Source organism: Phyllostomus discolor, chromosome 1 (genome assembly GCF_004126475.2).
Source record: "Phyllostomus discolor isolate MPI-MPIP mPhyDis1 chromosome 1, mPhyDis1.pri.v3, whole genome shotgun sequence".
Classification (NCBI taxonomy): Eukaryota; Metazoa; Chordata; class Mammalia; order Chiroptera; family Phyllostomidae; genus Phyllostomus; species Phyllostomus discolor.
The window spans coordinates 162,269,397-162,291,564 of record NC_040903.2 but is presented as its reverse complement, the minus strand read 5'-3'; the positions used below and the strand labels follow the sequence as shown (position 1 = coordinate 162,291,564).

The window sequence follows — 22,168 nt, the reverse complement described above, 5'->3', positions numbered from 1 at the left end:
TGTTCATTACAAGCCACAACTTGTAAATCTGCCCCCTGTAGATTTATTTCAAATTGCCCAAAAATCTTGAAAAGAAAACTCTTATGCTCTCAAGCTGGAAGTTTTTAGTGCTCTTGTTGCTTTCCCTCCCACTAATCTCCACCTTTTAATGATTCAAACCTGCTGCAATTTCCTTTTGAAAGGACTTACAATCCTAAAATCCTAGAACAGACAACAAATAAGTGAAAGGTCCAAAAGCTTAAAAGACAGAGAAAATAAAGAACATGATTACTGCTACAGTATGATTAGGGGAAAACCAGGCAAATCCAAGAGAAAACAGTTTATGATGGGTAATCCAAAGATTAGGGGAAATTCTATTCTGTTTAATTGATTAACTTGCTAAAGGAGAATGAGAACAGTGATTCTAAGTGATATAATCCACCTTAACATATTCCAGATCCAAGAGTAGTAATTTCTAGAAAGGATGAAGGGAATACAGCATTTAAAAAAGACCATTTCTAAGTAAAGGCTATGATGTATATAACTGTAATAGTTTATTAATCCAAGTATGAACAGCATTAAGGAAAATACTGAACTAAAAATAGTTCCCCTTTTTATTTTGTTATTAGGGAGTGACTAAAAATTAAAACATACCATTTTAAATTTCTAACTATATGATGTATGATAAACCAGTCATGGCAAACACTATAATCAGATTTTTTTAAACACATATAACTGCTGCAACCAGGCAGATCAAAACTATACTGAACACTTTATTTCCATAATAATACAGTGTCCAGTGGAATATTACAACAGGGGGCACAGAATGAATTATATTTTTCTGAAGAATCCTGTTAGAAACTTAGGAAAAAAAATGGGACCTGAGTGCTAAATGAATACATCAATCCTTACTTTAATAATCTATCATTCTAAGCATTTTTAAAATTTCAGTAACGAATATTAATGGTAAACATGAACATCATATAAGTGATATAGCAAAAGATTTAATTCTTGTGTCCCATTAAAACAGAACTTATTTTTAGGAATTGGGATTTTTATGCATGATCAACATAAATAGACATATTCTAAATATATTTTTATCTTCTAAGTTTTCATTCTTTGTAAAGATTTGAAAATAGTAATGTCTATACCTGAGTTTAAGGCTTTCAGAAAGTCTTTCAGCTTCTTCAATCGCTTTCTTGATGTTTGCAGGTCCAAGCATTGAATGAATGTAGTCCTAAAATAATAGGAAAACCATGCTGTACTGTTAGTGCTGGCAACTGCACACGGCTCTAATGCTAAAGACATTAAAATCATAGTACTTAAAACAGGAAAGTTTCAGGGGTGTCCAACCTTCTGGCATTTCTGGGCCACGCTGGAAGAACAGTTGTCTTGGGCCATACATTGAATACATTATGACACCTAATCACAAAAAATGCTCAATGTTTTAAGTAAATTTATGATTTTGTGTTGGGCCACATTCACAGCCATCCTGAGCCACACGTGGCCCACAGGCTGGACACCCCTTGTGATGAAAACATTATTATGAGTGAATAAAGTATTTTTAAAAACTTTTAACCTACATAAATCACAGCTTGTTCTCTAAATGTTTCAAAAGTATCTCTTCATACCATTAGCATGGTAAAAAAAATTCCAGTAATTAATAGCTTCATTTATTTGTAAGGCACCTTTTAGGAAGTGTAAATACTATTCTTTTCATTTATAATTAAGTGCCAAAAAGTTAAATTTCAAGAATGTAATATTCCTTGCAATTGTAAATAGGTTACCTAGTTTTATTTTTCTGTAGTCTCCGAAGCAGTAAAACAAGTTGTGTATCCATCTACAGCACAGAATTTTGTTTCCTTTTGTTTCAAAATGAAATGTTTTTTCTTCCACCTGTATTTTACAATAATTACCTGCCTTCAAACACTTTAGACATAAAACAAGTTTTACATTTGAGGAAACCTTGAATAACTAAAAATCAAATGATAGGAAACAAACCACCAATAATATAGTCTACCTTTAAAAAACACAAAGTTTTGGCACATAATTTACTAATAAGCATAATGAAGTTTTAAAAAATCACATCTTGAAGCAGTCACTCATGTGTTCCTGCAATCAGAGAGAGATTTTTAAGTCAAGGCTAGTCCAACATGACAGCAGTGCAGTGAGACTGCACCAAGTAAGTACTGGGTCTAATCTGCCATGACCTGTCAGTGTGACTTTGCAAACAGAGCCTACTAGCACAATTCATCACAAAGAATGTATTAATCAAAATTTAAAAAAGAAAGACCAGAAGGTCAAAAATATCCATCTTTGGCTCATGGAGAGAGTCACCAAGAGCTTTGGATGGAATAAATCTGTTGGTAACAGCTATCATGTGTCTATCAATCTAGTTTAAAAGTAGATCATGTTTTGGTTGAGTTATTCTTCTAGATTAAAGACTAAATGTAAGAAAAGGACCCTTCACTATGTAATTTCAATCAAAATATACAATTTGTTCAATATTGTGTCAACTGACAATTACAGTGGAAATGGTAATTACTATCAGTCCTGATGATTGATAGATACTATGCTTTTTAAATAATAAATCTAATTATTACAATAAGGTTTCTCTGATAAAAACAAAATACAAAGTAAACCCAAAAAGTACTTTGACTTGTTTTATTAATTTTTTTGACATAAACTCATGGAAAAGCCAGTCTATAAGCTCAGCTTAATGTTTAAATGCTGAAAAAATTGTGTGTTTAGCTATGCCTATTACAAGCTCTCCAACGACACCCCCTTAATATTAAGGAGGTCTCTTGTCAATAATTCTCTCTCTGTACCATTAAGGAAGCATAGTTCAAGTACGTGTAAATATTTTCAGGTTTTCAACAGCAGTCCTGACTGGTGTGGCTCAGTTGGTTGGAATGCCATCCCATGAACTGAAGTGTCATGGATTTGACTGCAGTCAGGCACATCCCTAGTTTGCAAGTTCGGCGTATGGAAAGCCACCAATTGATGCTGCTCCAACATCGATGTCTCTCTCCCGAACCCCCTCTTTTCTCTCTCTGGGATCAATCAATAAACTCCTTTTAAAGAAGATTTTTTAAAAGAATTTCAATAGCACTGACAATTGGCACAATTTAAAAACGAACACTAATTCTTATATACCTAAAAACATTGGCTTCTTAGGTTTACCAAATAGAACTTTCCTATTCCTAAACATTAAGATCCAAGCAATTCTCATGACCTCCCAAACAAAAACGTTTACCAATAATATTTAGGATTAATTATCAATTGCCACAGAGAGCCTGAACCAATGTGGCTTAGTTGGTTGGGTGTCACCCTGCAAAGCAAAGGGTTGCTGGTTCAATTCCTAGTCAGGGAACATGCCTAGGTTGTGGGTTCAGTTCCCCGTTGGGGTGCATGTGGGAGGCAACTGAAAAATGTTTCTCTCTCACATCCATGTTTCTCTCCCTTTCTCCCTCCCTCCCCCTTCTCTAAAAATAAATTTTTAAAAATGTAAATAAAAGGAGAATGTCATGAAGATTTAGCCCTGGCTGGGTGGCTTGACAGGTTGGAGCAACACTAAAAGGTTGCAAAGTTCAATTCCTGGTCAGGGCACATACCTAAGTTGTGGGTTCAGTTCCTGAAAAGGGTGCATTTTCTCTTCCTTCATGTCTATCTTTTCCTTCCTTCCTTCCATCCTCTCCTTCCCTCCCTCCCTCTCTTTCCCCAGCTCCTTCCCTCCCTCTCTAAAATCAATAAACATATCCTTGGGTGAGAATTTTAAAAAAATGCCACTAAGATTAAAAATTATCATTTTAGTGACATGATAATTCTGGTGTGGCTCAGTTGATTGGGTAAAGGCCAGCAAAGTGAAAGACTGCCAGTTTGATTCCCAGTCAGGGCACGTGCCTGGGTTGTGGGCCAGGTCCCCAGCAGCGGGCATGTGAGAGGCAACCACACATTGATGTTTCTCTCTCTCTTTCTCCTTCCCTTCCCCCTCTCTAAAATTAAATACATTAAATCTTAAAAAAAAGAAAATAGAAAAAAAAAGAAAAACAGTTCTAAGATAGAAACAGATGCAGAACCCTAGACAGAGCAAATGAAATTAGTCCTTTTACTGAAAACCAGGAACTGAACAACTGCAGCATATGAAGTAATAGGGAGCTTCCTAATCTGAACAACCACCACCTTCAAATAGGTACCCCCTCTGGTAATGCAACAGATTGTCTTGGAAGTGGAAAAAATCTTTTTGATTCTAATTTACTCCCAACCTTATCAGTTTTTTTAAGGTAACTACAAAAACACTCCCAATCTTGTCAAAGAAAAAAAACAAAGTGAAATATTAAAAAGTACATAAAAATTGGCCCTACAACTATAGACAAACGGCAAACGCCAAAACTACTAGTTATCCAAAACTGCAAATTTTTCAAAAATATTTCTTTTAGCAAATGCTTTTATACTTTTTTGAGCAATTCCACTTTAAAGGATACTCTGAAAAACATCAAAGAGCATGCAAAAACTTGTCTAAATTTGGACAAGTTTCTGTCTCTATCTGCAGGTAAGTATGCCCAAGAGGTGTCCCAAGGACAGGATCAATCCAGCCCTTTGTGGACAAAAGAATGAACATCTAGATGCAAGGGCCACCTTTCCAAAGCTAGATCTAACACTTCATGCTATTATTAGGATAACCTTACTATAAGAAACACCAGCAATGATTTATCACCATTAAAGGGAAATACAAATTATCCCTTAACCAACAACCAAAAGAAATGGCACCAATCCCACTATTATGGAAAAAAAAGTAAGGCCATTTCAAAGAAAAAGAAAAGAACTTTTTTTTTAAACTTCTATTAAGTCAATTTAAATGAGGCAAGGATATTCTGTCACGAGTAAGCAAAATAAAAGTCTCAATTTTAATTCTAGAGTGGCTTCTCTATCAGACAAGAAATCTATGGGCAGTACTTTGCTACCATTTATTTTCTGGTAGCAGACAAAACCGTTTCTAAGAAGAGGTGGAACCACCAACATAAAATTCTTTCCATTGCTTTAACCTAGCCTCCATGTTCTTCTTTTGCCTACTTCTGGTGCAGTTGAAAAGCAACCATTTCCCCCAGCAATACTTATCAGTTAGTCATCAGTTCTCTTCCTTCATTTACACCCCTCCCCACCATCCTATGGCTTCAGCAAAGTGAAAGAAGGCACCTGCAGAAAGGATTAAAGGCAAAATAATAATACAAATGGAAGCAATCAGCTTTATTTTTGCAAACTGGTATCTTTACTATGGCTACAATAGCAGTGATATATTAAAAACGGTCACATAACAACAACTACAGATAAATTCCCAGAAGTGGAATCGTTGCATCATAAGGAAGTGGAAGTTTCATTTCTAATTTTTTGAGGTAACTCCATACTGCTTTCCACAGTGGTTGCATCAATCAGCATTCCAACCTACAGTGCATGAGGGTTCCCCTTTCTCCACATCCTTACCAGCACTGGCTGGGTGTTGATTTCTTGATGGTAGTCATTCTAACACATGTGAGGTGATATTTCATTGTGCTTTTAAGTTGCCTTTCTCTGATAATTAGTGACATTGAGCATCTTTTCACATGCCTATGGCCATCTATATATGTACTCTTTGGAGAAGTGTCTATTCAGGTTTGTTGTCAATTTTTAAATTGGATTGTTTTTTTGTGTGTGTGTTGAGTTGTATAAGTTTTTTATATATTTTGGACATTAACCCCTTATCTGATGTATCATTGGTAAACATGTTATCCCACTTAGTGGGTTGTCTTTTCACTTTGTTGATTTTCTTTGCTGTGCAAAAACTTTTTAGTTTGTAACTAAAACTCTGTAATCCCATTTGTTTATTTTTTCTTTTGTTTCCCTTGCCTGAGGAAATATATCAGAAAAAATATTCCTAGAAGAAATGTCTGAGATTTTACTGCTTATGTTTTCTTCTAATATTTTTGAGTTTTAGTCTTGTGTACGGTGTAAGAAGGTAGTCTAGTTTTTTTTTGGCATGTATCTGTCCAATTTTCCTAATGCCATTTACTGAATAGACTATCTTTACCCCACTGTATGTTTTTGCCTCCTTTGTCAAATATTAATTGACTTTAAGGCATGGGTTTCTTTCTGAGCTCTCTATTCTGCTCAATTGGTCTACATGTCTGCTTGTATGCCAGTACCTACACTGTTTGGATTACTATGGCTTTGTAGTATAGTTTGATATTAGGTAGCAAGATTTCTCCAACTTTGTTTTTGTTTCTCAAGACTGCTATTGCTATTTGGGGTCTTTTGTGGTTCCATACACATTTTTGAAGTATTTGTTCTAGTTCTGTGAAATGTATCATTGGTATCTTGACAGGAATTGCTTAAATCTATAGATTGTTTTGGGTAGTATGAACATTTTAATGATGTTGACTTTTCCTATCCATGAACATGGTATATATCACTTACTTGTATCTTCTTCAATTTCTTTCTTTCATGTCTTAGAATTTTCTGAGTATAGGTCTTTTATATCCTTGGTTAAATTTATTCCTAGCCTGGCTGGCGTAGCTCAGTGGATTGAGCGCAGGCTGGGAACCAAAATGTCCCAGGTTCGATTCCCAGCCAGGGTACATTCCTGGGTTGCAGGCCATAACCCCCAGCAACCGCACACTGATGTTTCTCTCTCTCTCTCTCTCTCTCTCCCTCCCTTCCCTCCCTAAAAAGAAATAAATAAAATCTTTAAAAAAAATTTATTCCTAGCTACTTTATTATTTTTGAAGCAATTATGAATGGGACTATTTTCTTAGTTTCCCTTTCGGATAGTTCATTATCGATGTATAAAAATCAACTGATTTCTGGATATTAATGTTGTGTCCTGCTACATTACTGAATTCATTTAACAGTTCAAGTAGTTTTTTGGTGGTATCTTTAGGGTTCTCTACATATATTATCATGTCATCTGCAAATAATGACAGTTTTACTTCCTCCTTTCTAATTTAGATGCCTTCTTATTTTGCTGGTCTGATGGCTACGGTTAGGACTTTCAGTATGTGTTGTGTAAGAGTGATGAAAACAGACATCTCTTCTTATCCCCAATCTTAAGGGAAATGCTTGCAGTTTTTGCCCATTGAGTACAATGATGGCTGTGCATTTGTCCTATATAGACTTTATTAGTTGAGGTATGTTCCCTCAATTGACATTTTGCTGGAGTTTTTATCATAAATGGGTGTTGGATAGAACCACCCCTATGTCCATTGAAGTATTATTTACAATAGCCAAGATGTGGAAGCAGCCCAAGTGTCCATCAGTAGATAATGGATAAAAAATACACAATGGACTACTACTTGGCTGTAAAAAGAGAAGGAACTCTTACCCTTTGCAACAGCATAGATAGACCTGGAGAGCATTATGCTAAGTGAAATGAGCCAGTCAGAAACAAACAAGTACCATATGATTTCACTCTTATGTGGAATCTAATGAACAAAATGAAATAACAAATTAAACAATGATAGACTCATAGACAGAGAGCAGGCAGACAGCTATCAGGGGGCAGTGGTAAAGAAATTGAGCAAGAAAGAAAAAAAGAGAAAACTCATGGACATGGACAACACTGTGGTAATTGCCAAGGGGAAGGAGAGGTGGAGGGAGGTGGAGGAGGGCATAGTGGGACTAAATAGTGACAGACAGAGGGGACTTGACTTGGGGTGGGGAATACACAATACAGTATGTAAATGATTTGTTGTAGAATTGTGCTCCTGAAACCTGTAATTTTGTTAGCAAGTGTCACCCCAATAAATTCACTAAAAAAATAACCTTTAAACTTTTCACATGAAAAAAAGTGACTAAACCTTGAATTTTGAAAAAGTACAGTAACAGTCATATTTTTTATTTAATGCATAAATAAATGAATACTTTTATTTGACCTGGCAATGATTTATTGTAACAAATTGATCATGAGTCTGTATGTTGCTATAAATTTGTACTACTACAAGGCAAATTAAAATTAAGAATGTGTATATAGCCCTGGCTAGTGTGGCTCAGTGGACTGCCAACCTGCAAACCAAAGAGTTGTTGGTTAGATTAGATTTCCAGTGAGGGCACATGCCTGGGTTGCAGGTCAGGTCCCTACTTGAGGGTGCACGAGAAGCAATCACACATGGATATTTCCTTCCCTCTTTCGCCCTTCCTTCCCCTCTCTCTAAAAATAAATAAAATCTTAAAAAGAAAAAAGAATGTGTATATACTGTGTGTATCCACATGTTTGCAAAAGATGAAATTAAATCTTCAGTTTGCTTTTATTATCTGCACAGGAGTTTGAACTTGATGCTACATAATGTTACCTAAATTACAGTATGGTTAAAACTTTTAGAGGAGAAAATTCCATTCTGCAAAAATAACTTAGCAAGTAAAAATGTATAAATAAAAGGTACCTGCTGTTCCTTGAAATCAGGCCTTTTTTTGATAAGATTATAAACAGTCACGTATTTCATATATAGTACGTAGGCCCTTTCCTCATCGCGATCTGTTCTGCTTTCTTCTGCTGTCTTGAAGATCTTCACGGCACTCTGTACATAACTTAAAATTAGAGAAAAAAATAAAGCACAACATCTGGAGTAAAAATCATGTGTAAAGTCCACAGAAAATGTTGATAAAATAAATTTCGTAATTTAGGCTGCACTATTTCAGAACTGATACTAAGTTAATGAAAGTTGGGATGCACCTGAAAATTTCCCTTATGATGCAAGTAAATACACGTGTTTCATAATAGTTTATATACCACAAACTGTTCAAAATGCATTCTGAGTCCAGTTTTAAAAGATTTGCTACAACAGATAATTCTGAAGCAAGTGGTCCTCAGGCACCCATGTAATAGTCACACACTCTATAATTAAAGAACACAGCATTTGTTTTGAAGTGAGGGAGCTAAAATCTTTATTTTAATGTTAAAACAAGTATTTTCAGTTCTCCTTGCTTTTTCTAACCATAAAGTACAGTTCTCCCCATCTAAAAATCCAAGAAATTAGGGAAAGGAAAGGGAACATGAGTTCAATCTTTTTATTTGGTTAAGGTTTTCTACAAAATGGCTGAACTGCACTCTGACTCACTGGTCCTGGAAGAAAAAGAGACTTAAACATCCAAAAATATATGATCTTGAAATTTCGCTTCAGCAAAATAATTTGAGGATTCTGTGGCATTCCCTTTAAGGATATGTTCCTGGTTTGACAGAGCAAATTAATAAAATAGGTGTTTCTGCCAAGAATAATTCATATACTTAGGACTAAAGTTTTGGCAACCAAGTTATAGTGCCTATGCCTACATACAACCTGCTTTATCAAAAATCATGTATACAAAGCAGTGCATTTCACTTACTATATTTTTCAAACTGCTCTAAGATTGAGACATGGGTTAATGATGAAGTTGGTCAGGCCAAGGATCTAGGGCACCACTCAAAAAAAAAAAAAGGGACAAAGTGGTATTTAGGACCAAGTATGTCCCACACAAGAATCATTTCATCAGTGTGTGTGCCCTGCCTCATGTTGTATCATAGTCCTAGGACAGAGGTACGTCAAACTAAAAAAAAAAAATAGTAAGGATATTCTCCAGAAGAGCTCAGGAGTGGGTTCATTTGGGATCAAACATATCACTTTTTACAGGGTTCCATTTATCTCTAGCCAAGGGAACATCTATTTTCCCCAATTTCTAACATGTGCTTGCTCCAAGCCTGGGGTGTATGGCTAGATAGACACACCTTTCTTTCTAAAACTCCCTTCGCAGCTCTGTATTACATAGATCAATAGCTTAAAAGTTCATGTCAAATTAACACTTTGCTGAATACTAGATAAAAAAATATATCTCCCCCTTTTATCAAAGAAAGACTATGCTAAGACCATCTCTTATATATGAAATACACAAGGATAAAGATTTTTAATTAAGAAGTATTTTTATACTGTTTCATAAAAAGATATTAACTTTGGCTGAATGATCTTTGCAGAAACCTAATAGTCTTTACCTCTTAAAAACTTATGATCTACATATTGTCCATAAAACAGATTAATATGCATATTAGAAAAATATATATGTATTCTGCCAAGATAAAGTTAAGAACTTATCTAAGGAGGTCTTTATTTATGAGATGATGCCATTGTTCAAATAAACTTTACATTTACTACTCACTTAACTGATTTAAGAACATGGAAATGAACTAAAAATTAATATATGACTCAGTTAAACTAGCAATGGACACATACTTCTTAGTGCTTATTTTTTCTGGTTTAATTTCTGTCTTCTTATTGAGGTCTTTTAGTGAAGTACTGAGGTAGAGTTCTTTAGGAACTGAAGCCACGGCCGGCATGGTGGATAATCTTTACTCTTCCACTTTCACAATGGATGGTGTACTTCATTAAAAGTACTTCTTTTCTGAAACAAAATGAACACAAATAATTCTACGAGTTTTTCTCTTTAACAATAGAATAAGTGAGCAGATAAAGCTGCTAACCTGTTTCCTTTGCTAAAAGAGTTAATTAAATTATCTTGAATATATCTATTCTGGGAGTTCAAGATATACAGGGTATCAATAAACAATTTCATTCCCCCCCAAATTTTCATTAACTAAATGAATTACTATTTGTACCATTTTCCCTTAAGTATCAGGAATTGTTCCCATCAGAGGAACTAATAATAAGAGCTTTTATGTTTTTTCTTTCGTTAAATTGACATTAATGCATATAGAGCACAAATAGAAGGATGTTTCATTTAGATATATTTCTCTCTCATTCATATCAACTTATAAAAGGAAACAAGCAATGGGGGGGCAGTGATAGGTAGGCAGGGCCACTCTATATGTAGCTAAGGACATCTGAACATGTTTCTGGCAGAATACAACGAAGTACTTTGGTTTACTCTGTGAAGGTCTTTAATGTTGCACGACATTTTTCATTTCCTCATCTGCTTTGGTAAGTTCTGACTAGGGGGATGGAGGAGGTAGTAAAAATAGGAAAACAAGAGGCTAGGTGTGTACCAATTACATTGTGTGTGTGTGTGTCATATGCAGGGATCATGCTTAGATGGGGCAGAGCAGGGGAGTGCACCGAATGGGGGAGTCTTGGTGTAAGATCATAAATGTCACCAAATTGGAAAACTTCAGGGATCCAATTAAATTTATATGAGGTCTTCAGTTGTGAAGAACTACAGTTTGAATAAATATCCACTTTAATATGTTTAAAGATTATGACTTTTTTCTATCACTTATTTCCACTGTCTCAAAGCCTTTAGTTCTCAAAGCTATCAGTTCATTATTATGAGATGAACAGATATCAATGAACTTCTAATTCTAAAAGCTGAGTAAGGTGTAACTTTAGGGGGGAAAGGCTTCTGTTCACCATGTGGAACTTCAAAAGCACCCCGATCTGCTTTTGATTCTAGTCACATTTTATAATAGTAAAACTTTTTGATTTTTTGAGACTCATCCCTTCTAACCCTGTGCCTTTAATCCACTGACTTTTAGTCAGCAAACCTAGTTATTTTTCTCAGAAAGTCATGTTTTTATAATTCTCATTTTTTCCGTTTGCTCCATTTATCTATAAACACATGTTTAACCAAACACTTTAATTAGTAGCGTCAGATCTATGCATTTAAAAACAATGAGCTCATATGTAAACATTTTCTACACTTTCCCTCCATTTTGTGTTCTGTGTCTAAAGCTATAATGACAGGGAAAAAAGCCTTTGGACCACACCGTCACTGACAAAGGGATTAATTAACGTTAAACATGTCCTTCTAGTTAGGTATCTAATTTATCAACAACTCATCACCAAAACAGCTAAGAGCATCTATTAAGGAAAGAGTATGATAGGGATCTCTTGGATTTCCTCATACTCCCGTACTTTTAGAGACAACAGCGTCATTTGAGTACCTTACCTTGCAAAAAAATCCACTATGTTACATGTTACAGACAGAAAGATAACACATGCTCCTTCACCTGTTTGGGTAAGAGTTTAGCCAAAGAACATAACATAACCTACCCGCTCACACCCACCCCCTCCTCACCTCCGGCTCATGCTCCCAATGCTGAATGAAAAAGGAATGCACGCTACATGACACCATGTGTATGAAGTTCAAAAACAAACTACAGTGAACAATATATTGCTTAAAGGTACAAATGAGGTAAACCTACAAAGAAAAATGAAATAATAAACATAAAATTCTACATCTGGGGAGGCAGAGGATGTAATCAGAGGCCTATACAAGCAGCACTGGCAGTGTCAGGAAAGGCTTATTTTTCAAGTTGGGTAGTACACTGACAGGTGAGCACAAGTGACCATTTTATTATCGTGCTTTATAGTACATAAATAAGTATATAATGTCCTTAACATATATTTCATAAAAAATTTTAAAGAAAGCCATAAGTATAATACAAATATAAATAAAAATATGCAATTGTATATAAATATGAAAATAACCACAGAAATGTAAAAGTTACAGGTGAAAGAAGCAAATGCAAAATATGACTTTTAAATGATGATTTAAAATGATTTATTGGAAGAGCCTCATACACACACACATCTTTGTGGAATACAGTTTTCATACAACAGTGGTGTGAGCAGAAGCAAGAGCACAAGCAAGAGCACAAGCATTAAGGAATAAAGAAATGGAAGTAGATTGCAGATAACTTTAAAAAGGGCAATAAAGGAGAGAATGATGGGATTGAACAGAATGGTATTCCAGAAACATGATTTCTACTGAAACATAAGCACCAGCAGTTGAGGAATAATACCTTTGACTAAGAGAAGGTAAGGTCAAGAAAGTAACTTCTTGGGAAGGTACTTAAGGAACCTGAGCCCTTAGTGATACCACAGCAGATAATACTGTGGCAGAAGGCAGGGGATGCTGGGGCTTGGACTGTTAATGAGGGTCGGGAGACGGTAAGAAGGTAACAGTAAGAGTTATCCCTGACTTTTCTGCTTCCAACAGCTCAGCTAGGATCTTAAGCTTACTCAACCACAGAAAGCCAACATTTGCATAGGCCAGCTCGTCGAATGGAATTCCCAAAAAGCCCAATCATTTTTTTTTATTGGTGACACTACTAAGTGTACTAAGATAAGGACTAAAGCCAAAGTTAAGCAGAGTATCCAAGTACCAGTCTGATATTATCTTTTTTCCGATTCTATTCTACATCTGGGTCATAAGTACTCCTGGTCCAACCACAGAATATATGTTCACAAAGTCAGGTAGAGTCTATTTTGTTGATTCAGGACCATTAGGTTTCTTGGCTGTGAAAAGAAAGCTACTGATTTGAACCTTCTAAAGTGAAGGTCTAGAATATGTTCTTAGTTGAATCTGTTTCTTATGCTTACCTTTAAAGCTTAGATCATTAAAAGACAAAGTATATAAAAATTAAAAATGCTACCTAGGCAACTTAATATCATAAATTAGCTATTTCAAAGTTAAATTCAATCATTCACAGATATTCTGCTGTATGGAAGATACTGTTTCTAGGAACTCAAAGATCAGATGTGATGTGCTTCCTCACAAAGTTTGTTTGTTTAGGGGCATTTTATTAAAAGGCTTTATACATTTATTTTTAGAGAGAGGGGAAGGGAGGGAGAAAGAGAGGGAGAGAAGCACTGATGTGAGAGAGAAACATAAATCAGGTGCCCCTCGCATGCATCCCAACCAGGAACCAAACCTGCAACCCAGGCATGTGCCCTGACTGGGGACCAAACCAGGGACGTTTTGCTTTGTGGGGCTATGCCCAGCCAACTGAGCCACACCAGTCAGGCTTCCTCACAAAGCTAATGTGAAAGAGAATATTGTAAGCAGCAGTAGTACAAAATAGTATGATACCAAATTATAAAGAGAAAATTAAGTATGAGTAGAGGGATCTTGGGAGGCATCATGGGAGGAGAAAACATTTATGTGTCTTGGTGGGAAAAAAATCAAGAACATAGTATGAAGAATGAACAAGGATCTACTAAACACTAAAGCCCAAAAGTATGGTCTAGGAACAGATAACAGAAGGCCTTGAGTGTCACAATAAAGGATTTATTTTAATTTTCTAAAAGTAACAGCCAAAGCAGGGTTCTAAGAAAGGAGTTATGTGATCCAAACTGACAACAGTGCACAGGCTTTAAAAGACTGAAGAAAAGGAAGACACTAGTTACCTATCAGAATGATCCTAAGGAAAGATGATGAGGGTCAGAACTAGGGCAACAGAGATGGAATAAAGGTGGCAGATACAACAGGCACTGCAAAGGTAGAATGACAAGACTTGGCAAATGATTAGACACATGGAGGGAAATACAGGGATAAGATTATGATGACATCAAAGTTTCTAGTGAGGGTTTCTAGGAGAAAGATCATGCTTTTTTAAAGTTACCGTTTCTGTACTTATTCAATTCTTGAGAACTGAAATAAGTACCTTTCCCTGATAATGTCATCAAAGGACCACGGCTGTTTCCATTTTCATTCACAAAATTGTTGCACTGTCAAATAGGATGCCAAATGTTAAAAAATACAGCACTGTCTTTTTTTAAAAGATCGACTGATTGATTTTCAGAGAGAGGGGGCTGGGTGGAAACAAGGAAGGGGTTAGCAAAAAATAAAAAACAAAACAAAACAAAACTCATGGACACAGACAATAAACAGTACGGTGATTACTGGAGGGAAAGGAGGATGGGGGGAGGTAGAAGAGGGTAAAGGGGGGATAAATGGTGATGAAGGGAGACTTGACTTTGGGTAGTGAATTGTTTTAAAACAATTCTAAGGTATTAAGAAGGCTCAAACCTTACAAAAAATAATCATTGCTAAAAGTTCTGGTATTTTCTGAGCACCTACTATGTGTCTAGTACTGTGCTAAATGCCTGAGAGCAGTGTTTCTAAAACATCCATTTGGAGCCTAGGCTGGGTGGCCTGCTTGGTTGGCACATCAAAGGTTGAGGTTCCATCCCTAGTCAGGGCACAGACCTAGGCTGAGGGTTTCATCCCAGTTGGGATGTGTATAGAAGACAACCAACAGATTTTTCTCTTTAACATAGATGTTTCTCTTTCTCTCTCTCAAATCGATAAACATATCCTTGGGTGAGGATTTACTTTAAAAAATCAAAATCCATTTAGAAGTTCACAATCAACTTTTAAAAATATAAAAGTGAAGGGAACATATGAGAGCATGTTATACACAGTGAAGTAGTATTCATGAAACTTTAGTTTTGGTTATGTGCATGTATGTATATTTATAGAAAACACTGGGTTGAAATGTAAGATGTATTTCTCACTATAATAGGTTATAATCGAAAAAGTGTAAAAGTCCTGCAGAGCAATGCTACTTAGAGTGTGGTCTATAGGCTAGTGCAGGTTGGGAAATTTTTTGTTACCAGACTGTGATAAAATACAAAGTGTATGACAGAATGTTAAACACACAGAACTTTTCATATGAAGAAATTATTACATTTTAGCACAAGCTGCGAGCCTGTAACAGAAACTGGCTACTTTGAGTAACACTGCTCTATGGAATAAAGAGGGTATCATGGGGCTTCTGATCACAAATATCTCAGTTTAGTTACCAAAACCAAGCCAGTACTCACTAAGTAAAAGACAACATATATTAGTAAGCCAGTACTCATTAGTAAAAGACTACGAAGTCAGAAGGAGAAATTCTATGCAGCTTGTGTGGGGTAAGGGAGGAGGCTTCTTCCACTACTCTCCTCTTTTGTGCTGGTCCCTCACCCTTCCAAATTTAAATTTCATCTCTTCCATCCTTGATTGTCCCAGTTTTTGGAGTTCCTTTTTTGGTCTAAATTCTATAGTTCTTCATATCTATATCATTTCTTTAGCACAGCATATGGACCAAATGACAATTAAGAGTATGCTTTAAGGCCCTCATACCTCATAAGCATGCAGTGCTCATGATGATGTGATGAGATAAAGTCAGAAACTGGCCCGGAGGAGAAGACATAACTATGAACTGCATGAGAAATGAGGGCATTCTATCACAGGAAACCCACAAAAATAAAGTCACAAAAATGAGAAATTAGTATGGGAAGGCAACAAGAAAAATAAGGAATACTACAGGGATTATTGGGAAAAGATCAACTTGATCAAGGGACCATACCTTCTCTGACATGCACCATCTGTAGCACCTATCCAGTAGTCCTTACAGTCAACACTTAACTGCTGGCCAACAATAAACTATACTAGGTAAGGAGATGGAATCACATTATGGAGGACTTCTGAAGCCATGCAGATTGTTTATATTTAATTTAGCAGGCAATGAAAAGCCAGTTCTTGAAGAGAAAAAATGGTATCTCAGAGTGGATCAAAGTGAGGATATGCAAGATGGAACTGAAGGATACAAGAACAAGGAAATAGATAATACTTTGGTAAAGAATAACCAGCAGGCCACTGTAAAAAAAGAACATGAAAAGGCAGAAGCATGCTGATGGCAGACTGACTGAAACAGGATAGTTTTCTTACTAGCATACACACACACACTTTCTACCCTGAGAAATGTGAAGAATGGTAGTGCTGTTAACAAAAAGTGAAATTTAAAAAACTAAATTTACAGCAGCATTTGGATTGGACAAAACTTTGCTGTTGGGAGATTGCGCTGTGCAATGTGGGATGTTTAGCAAATCTCTGGCTTTTACTCAGTAGATGCCAGCAGTATCAACCAAAAAATGTCTCCAGACATTGTCAAATGTCCCCAGGGGATTAAAATTATGCCCAAATAAAACCCACCAATTTACAAGAAATTCTGAACAAGCTGAGTGTATGCAAAAGGTACAAAAATTTACAAAAAGGTGGAAATGTAAATATAAAATTCCAGATAAACTCTACAGAGAGACAAGACATATAAAATCAACTATTAAGGCATCAAAGTTAATTTTTAAAAAAGATTTATTTATTTTTAGAGAGAGGAAAAGGAAGGGAGATCTAGAGAGGGGAGAAACATCAATGTGTGGTGGTCTCTCACGTACTCCCTACTGGGGACCTGGCCTGCAACCCAGGCATGTGCCCTGACTGAAAATCCAACCGGCTACCCTTTACTTCACAGTAGGCACTCAATCCACTGAGCCGCACCAGCCAGGGCTCAATGTTAATTTTGATAATTCCTATTGTTTTGGGAGATAAAGTATTGACATTGACGTGATAATGTTATCTAGGATGTGATTTAAAAGAACCCTATTTTTTTCACTTTCATGTATTTTATTAAACTTTTGATAAGTTTTTAAAACACAGACATAATTTATATAGTAGCTAAAATCTAGAACTAGAATCACCAAGGAAATGAGATTTTGTTTCTTTGCAGGTAAGATACTTAAAGGGCCCAGAACTTGGGAGGAGAAGAGGGCTCCAGAAGAAAGAAAGAAACTAGAAGGAAAACGTATCATTAAAACCAAATAAAGCAAGAATTTCAAAGATACCTACACCTACTCAAGGTAGTGATGGGAGCTACAGGGGATACAAAAAATATACCTCCTAAAAAAGTTTCTACCTCTTAAAAAATAGTTTTTACCTTTTAAGATGAAAGATAAGTACACACTGATAACACAAAGCCAAATACCATAATAATATAGGGACTAACAAACAATGACAAAATCTGTTGGTTTTATTAAGGCCCATGGCTAGAAAAAACAGAAGGGTAACTGTTTTGTAGAATAGATGTCTATCTACATTTATAACCTTAACCCATTTCCTATATCCTCTCCCTCTTTAATATCCTTAATTATTTTAACAGATTGCAAAATAGATAAATAGGGCTTAAATCACAATTTCTGAGCACAGGACTTGCAGAAACATATTTTTATAAAGCTCCTCGGGTAAATTCTAATGTGCAATAAAGACAGAGAACCATAGACATAAAGAATAGATCTAAGCATGATACTAGAAGCTGTGAAATAATATGAAGATGACCAATAGAGAATGTTGGAAGTAATGCTGTACCAATTTCTGGATCCAGGCTTAAGAGACAGCTTTCACCTTCTGTCTCTTGAGACACTTGCTCTTGGAATAGCCTCCATACTGAGAAAAGTCCCAGCCACGCGAAGAGTCTACATGCAGGTGGTCCAGCTGACATCTCCAGGGAACTCACAGCCAACATCAACTGCCATCCAAGCAAATCAGCCACTCGGAACATCCAGCCTAGTTGAGCTTTCAGATGACTAATCCTAGCTGCTTATCTGACTACACGAGCATGAAATCCCAAGTGAGAACCAACCAGCTGAGTCCAGTCAGCCCAGAGAAAGAAGACTAAATAAATTGTAGTTATAAGCCATTTTGTATGGAAATGATTTGTTATACAGCAATAGGTAATTAGAAGGATAACCAAGATTTTTAAAATTCTTATTTCTAGTATTAGTGGCTCATATTTAATGGACACTTTTTTCCTTCCATCTCCACAAAAGTATATTTTCATGTACACAAGTTCATAATAAAATATAATGCTATGAATTTTATGGAAAAAACCTTTTGTGCTGGATTTATTTTCCAATTGTGTATTTTCACAAAAGCCTTTTTGGTCCTTTCCTGTTATGTTCACCTTAATAAACAAATACAATGATCATTAATAAAGTTCAAGTAAATATATAAATAATTAAGGTTAGAAAAACAGCTTTAAAATATTTTTCTGTCAGTTTTTCTCAGGCATTATTTTCTGGAAGAATAGAATACATACCTAAGTGCAATCACTGCATATTTATGTCATTAATGACAGGTTGTTGTTTACTACTATATGGTCCTTACTAATTTTAAAGATGCACACAATGTGTAATAAGAAAAGGAATACACACTTCAAGGTAATCACATCAATAAAGATGGAGCACGACCTACATTACCTTTCACATAAACTGGTCCACTACTGTGGAGTCATAAGAAAACTATCTAAATCCACCATGTAAAACATTCAACAATGAACCTAAAACCGAATCTGGTGAGATGCAAAATCTGCTTACATAGCAAAGTCACAGAGCAAGACTAGAACAGGAACACATCCTTAACAAATACCACTTGTCATTTTTAAGGGCTGCAGCAGAAAACGTAAAAACTAAGGATGCTTGCAGATTCTGAAAGAGTAACATCCTGTAGTGCGGCATTCCTTTCATCTGAAACTCACAACTCTTAACAAATATTAAATTTCTCTGGCTCTGCAACACCTCTGTCTCCAAATAAATCTTTTGTTAGTGATTAACTGACTTGCTTCAAGGTCACAAAATGAACTGGCAGCGCGAAATAAACCCAGGAGTGTAGTCTGCAGTTTTATGCATAAGTGAACATCATTGCGATTCAGAGTTCTGATAATTTCCAAGGTGGAGTGGAGGTGAAATTCACTAGTCCTACAACTCGGTACGAGAGGCCAAATTTTAAGAAAGGAAAGCTTTTATTTGGGAGAAGTCAGTTTTAACTCTGATGAGCTTATAGGTCCTGTAAACTCATACTTGGACTTCACTAAAAGCAAGTCTGGGACAAGGCAGGCATTGCGAAACACTCTGAAGGTTTGTAATAAGGCCTGGGATTGTATCTCGTTCGCAAAAAAATAAGAAAACGGAAACAAGCAGTAGTAGGTCAAATTCGGGTCTGAGTGTACAAGAAGGAGAAGGAATGGTCAAGGCCACCTTGAGACAGAAAAAACAGAATCCACGCGAAACTTGCTGGGTAACCCTAGGTGGGCGGCGGGAAAGACTAGAGGTTGGGCTCTTCCTCCAGTGGCAGACTCTATGTTCGGGGTAGTCTCACCGGGACACTTGCCCCCCTCGGTGGTCAGGGCTACTCTCCCGGATGACCAGCAGCTGATGGGAGAAAAGGGGGTTCACTGCGACGTCTTTCCAGGAAACAAAGGCCAAGACACAGACCCGCACTCACCTTGGCGCCCGGCGGGCTCCACTAGCGCCGGCCTCCCCGCCAAAGGCCCATCTTCCACCAACCTCGGGAAGAAATAGCCTTCGCTCTCCCGACGGAAGCCAGCCCAGTCCATCCCCCTTTCCCAATTTGCACTGCGTTGCGCTGCGCTGCGTCGCGGGAATGACGTCACGGGGAGGGGCTGCGCGCGCGCCCTTGACTGCCAGTGTCTCCTAGCCCTGCCCCAGCCAAAGAAGGCCGCGCCGAGGACTGCGGAAGCCGAGGAGGGTGTTTTGGGTGGGCGGTGAGGGCAGAGCTGGGGCTACGGTAATATGGGGCGACCTCTCAGCTGGTCCCTTCCCTAAGCTGCTGAACCCGGCTTTCCTCCCGGGTTGCTTGGTCACTCTGCTGTTTCCAGTATCCTTGGCCTTGTCGCGAAGGAAGATGGGCTGCTTTTGCGTCTGTTAGCTACGTACCGTCTTCCTCAGCTCGGAGAAGTAGGAAACAATTTGAATCCTCTCCAATTCTGGCGAAAAGTTTATCATTTTCTGAAGCCAAGCCTCTGGTCAAATAAGAACGGACGTGATCCTAAAGCACATTATATATACACGCTTAATGGCAGTTAAAGGCCCAAACTCAACACGAACAAATCGAGAGGTCTGAACTTTTCTCACGAGGTGCTCTTCGCACTCCCGTGAAGAAAGATGATTGGATGCTCTAAATACCTGTCAACAGGAAACTGCTTGCAAGGGGGTTGCTGTCCATGGTCTCTGAATCACCAGGGACAGTCTAGGTGTCTCCTGGATAGGAAAGCTGGGAGGTGAGGTCTAGTAAATGCCTTAAAGTGAAAAGTGTGTGCCAGACAGGGATTCAGTAAAGTTGTAAAATGAAAGCACCTAGTCCAACAGTGCTTAATGTACAGTAATCTTTCAGTAAATGTTAATTTCCTTTCTATCACAATGAAATACTTAAAAAAATATAGTTCTTTTTATACCTAAGCTATACACTGTTCCCCAAAAGATTAAAGACTGATAGTAATATGAAATATATCGTACTGTCTGGAACTACAAACTAGGGTGCCTTAGCAAATTTTTCATAACTAAAGCGAAAATGCATCCATCTATCTTTTGAGGGTGCATCTTGGAGAAGGAAGTTGGTGGGGGATTTTTTTTTTCTGCTGAGCATCTTGATGAATTTGAATATGCAAAGATAACCTAGAGCTGAGTTTGGAGTGGGAACCAAACAAAAACAGAGAATTCGGAGTTCTTTGAAGACAATCTCAGAGACAGGATGCAAGGAATGTGCAGTGATAAAGGGAAGAAGCCATAACAATGAATTAGCCAGTGAAAAGGATCTCCTATGATGGGGTGGCAGAAAGGTTTTAGTACACAGTACTCTTCAACATTTACCTAAAGTGATTTTTGTTGCTCTGAGGTAATTGTCACAATTCCTCCTCTCTAATAAGTGAAATTCCTCCACTTCCCTGGCACATCAGTCAGGTTTGCTAAAACCCAAATCATTTGCTTGAGAGTTTTTTTTTTTTTTATGAAGAAGTTCCACATGGGGGTCAACAGGTGCAGGAGAGAAACCAGGCACAAAATGACAAGATGATTCCCAAATTGAACTCAGGTGGTGAAAGCAGAAAAAACAAAACCATTCCTAGGGAATTCAAAGAAATCTGGGGACCAACTTTAGATTTTTCAAAATTAGTGGGATAAGAGTTTTTAAGGAGCAGGGTTACCTGGATGAAATTAACTTACTGAATTGCACGATAAACCCTAGCTCTTTTTCAAAGGTGTGCTGTAACAGACCAGTCAGCAGTATCTACAGGTACCTACAATCTAATGGTCACTAGCTGTGTAGAAGGGGTGGTCTGTATTTGATCATAGCCTTAATTCCTGTGCCATCCAACATAAGCAGTAGTCCAAAACTTACTGAACCTGGTTCATCATCCACTCACTCAACAAGTATTTACTGACTGTGTGTTCTATGCCAGGCATTATTTTAGACTTGGAATATAAAGTCCCTCCTTAACACAGAACTGACTTACATTCTAGTGGAGGAGACATATAATCAGCAAATACATACATATAATGTTAGGTGTTGTTGAGTGCTAAGAAGAAAAATAGGACAAAGGACCAGCAAAGACAGTGGTATTTTTGATGGGATAGTCAGGGGTGAGCTGACTATCTCTGACAGAGACATTTTCACAAAGCTTTTGGTAAAGGGAGGGAGTAAGCTGCAGATACATGTGGGAGAAGAGAATCCATGCAATGGGAACAGCACAGGTGAAGGCAGTGGGGCAGGAAGAGATGAGTGTGCTGGAGGAACATCAAGGGCTCTATGATCAGCATAAAGTGAGTGAGTGCGATGAAGATAG

At 37.1% G+C, this 22,168-nt stretch overlaps 1 protein-coding gene across 1 annotated transcript in view; it reads right to left on the bottom strand.

Moving 5' to 3' along the window:
- Window positions 1-22,168, bottom strand: part of USP8 (ubiquitin specific peptidase 8) — a 62,532-nt gene that overhangs the window by 27,903 nt on the left and 12,461 nt on the right. The window contains 3 exon segments of the mRNA XM_028505535.2: window positions 1,131-1,216; window positions 8,391-8,535; window positions 10,209-10,377. Of these exon segments, the coding sequence (XP_028361336.1) occupies window positions 1,131-1,216; window positions 8,391-8,535; window positions 10,209-10,312 (335 nt within the window). The 5' untranslated portion in view covers window positions 10,313-10,377.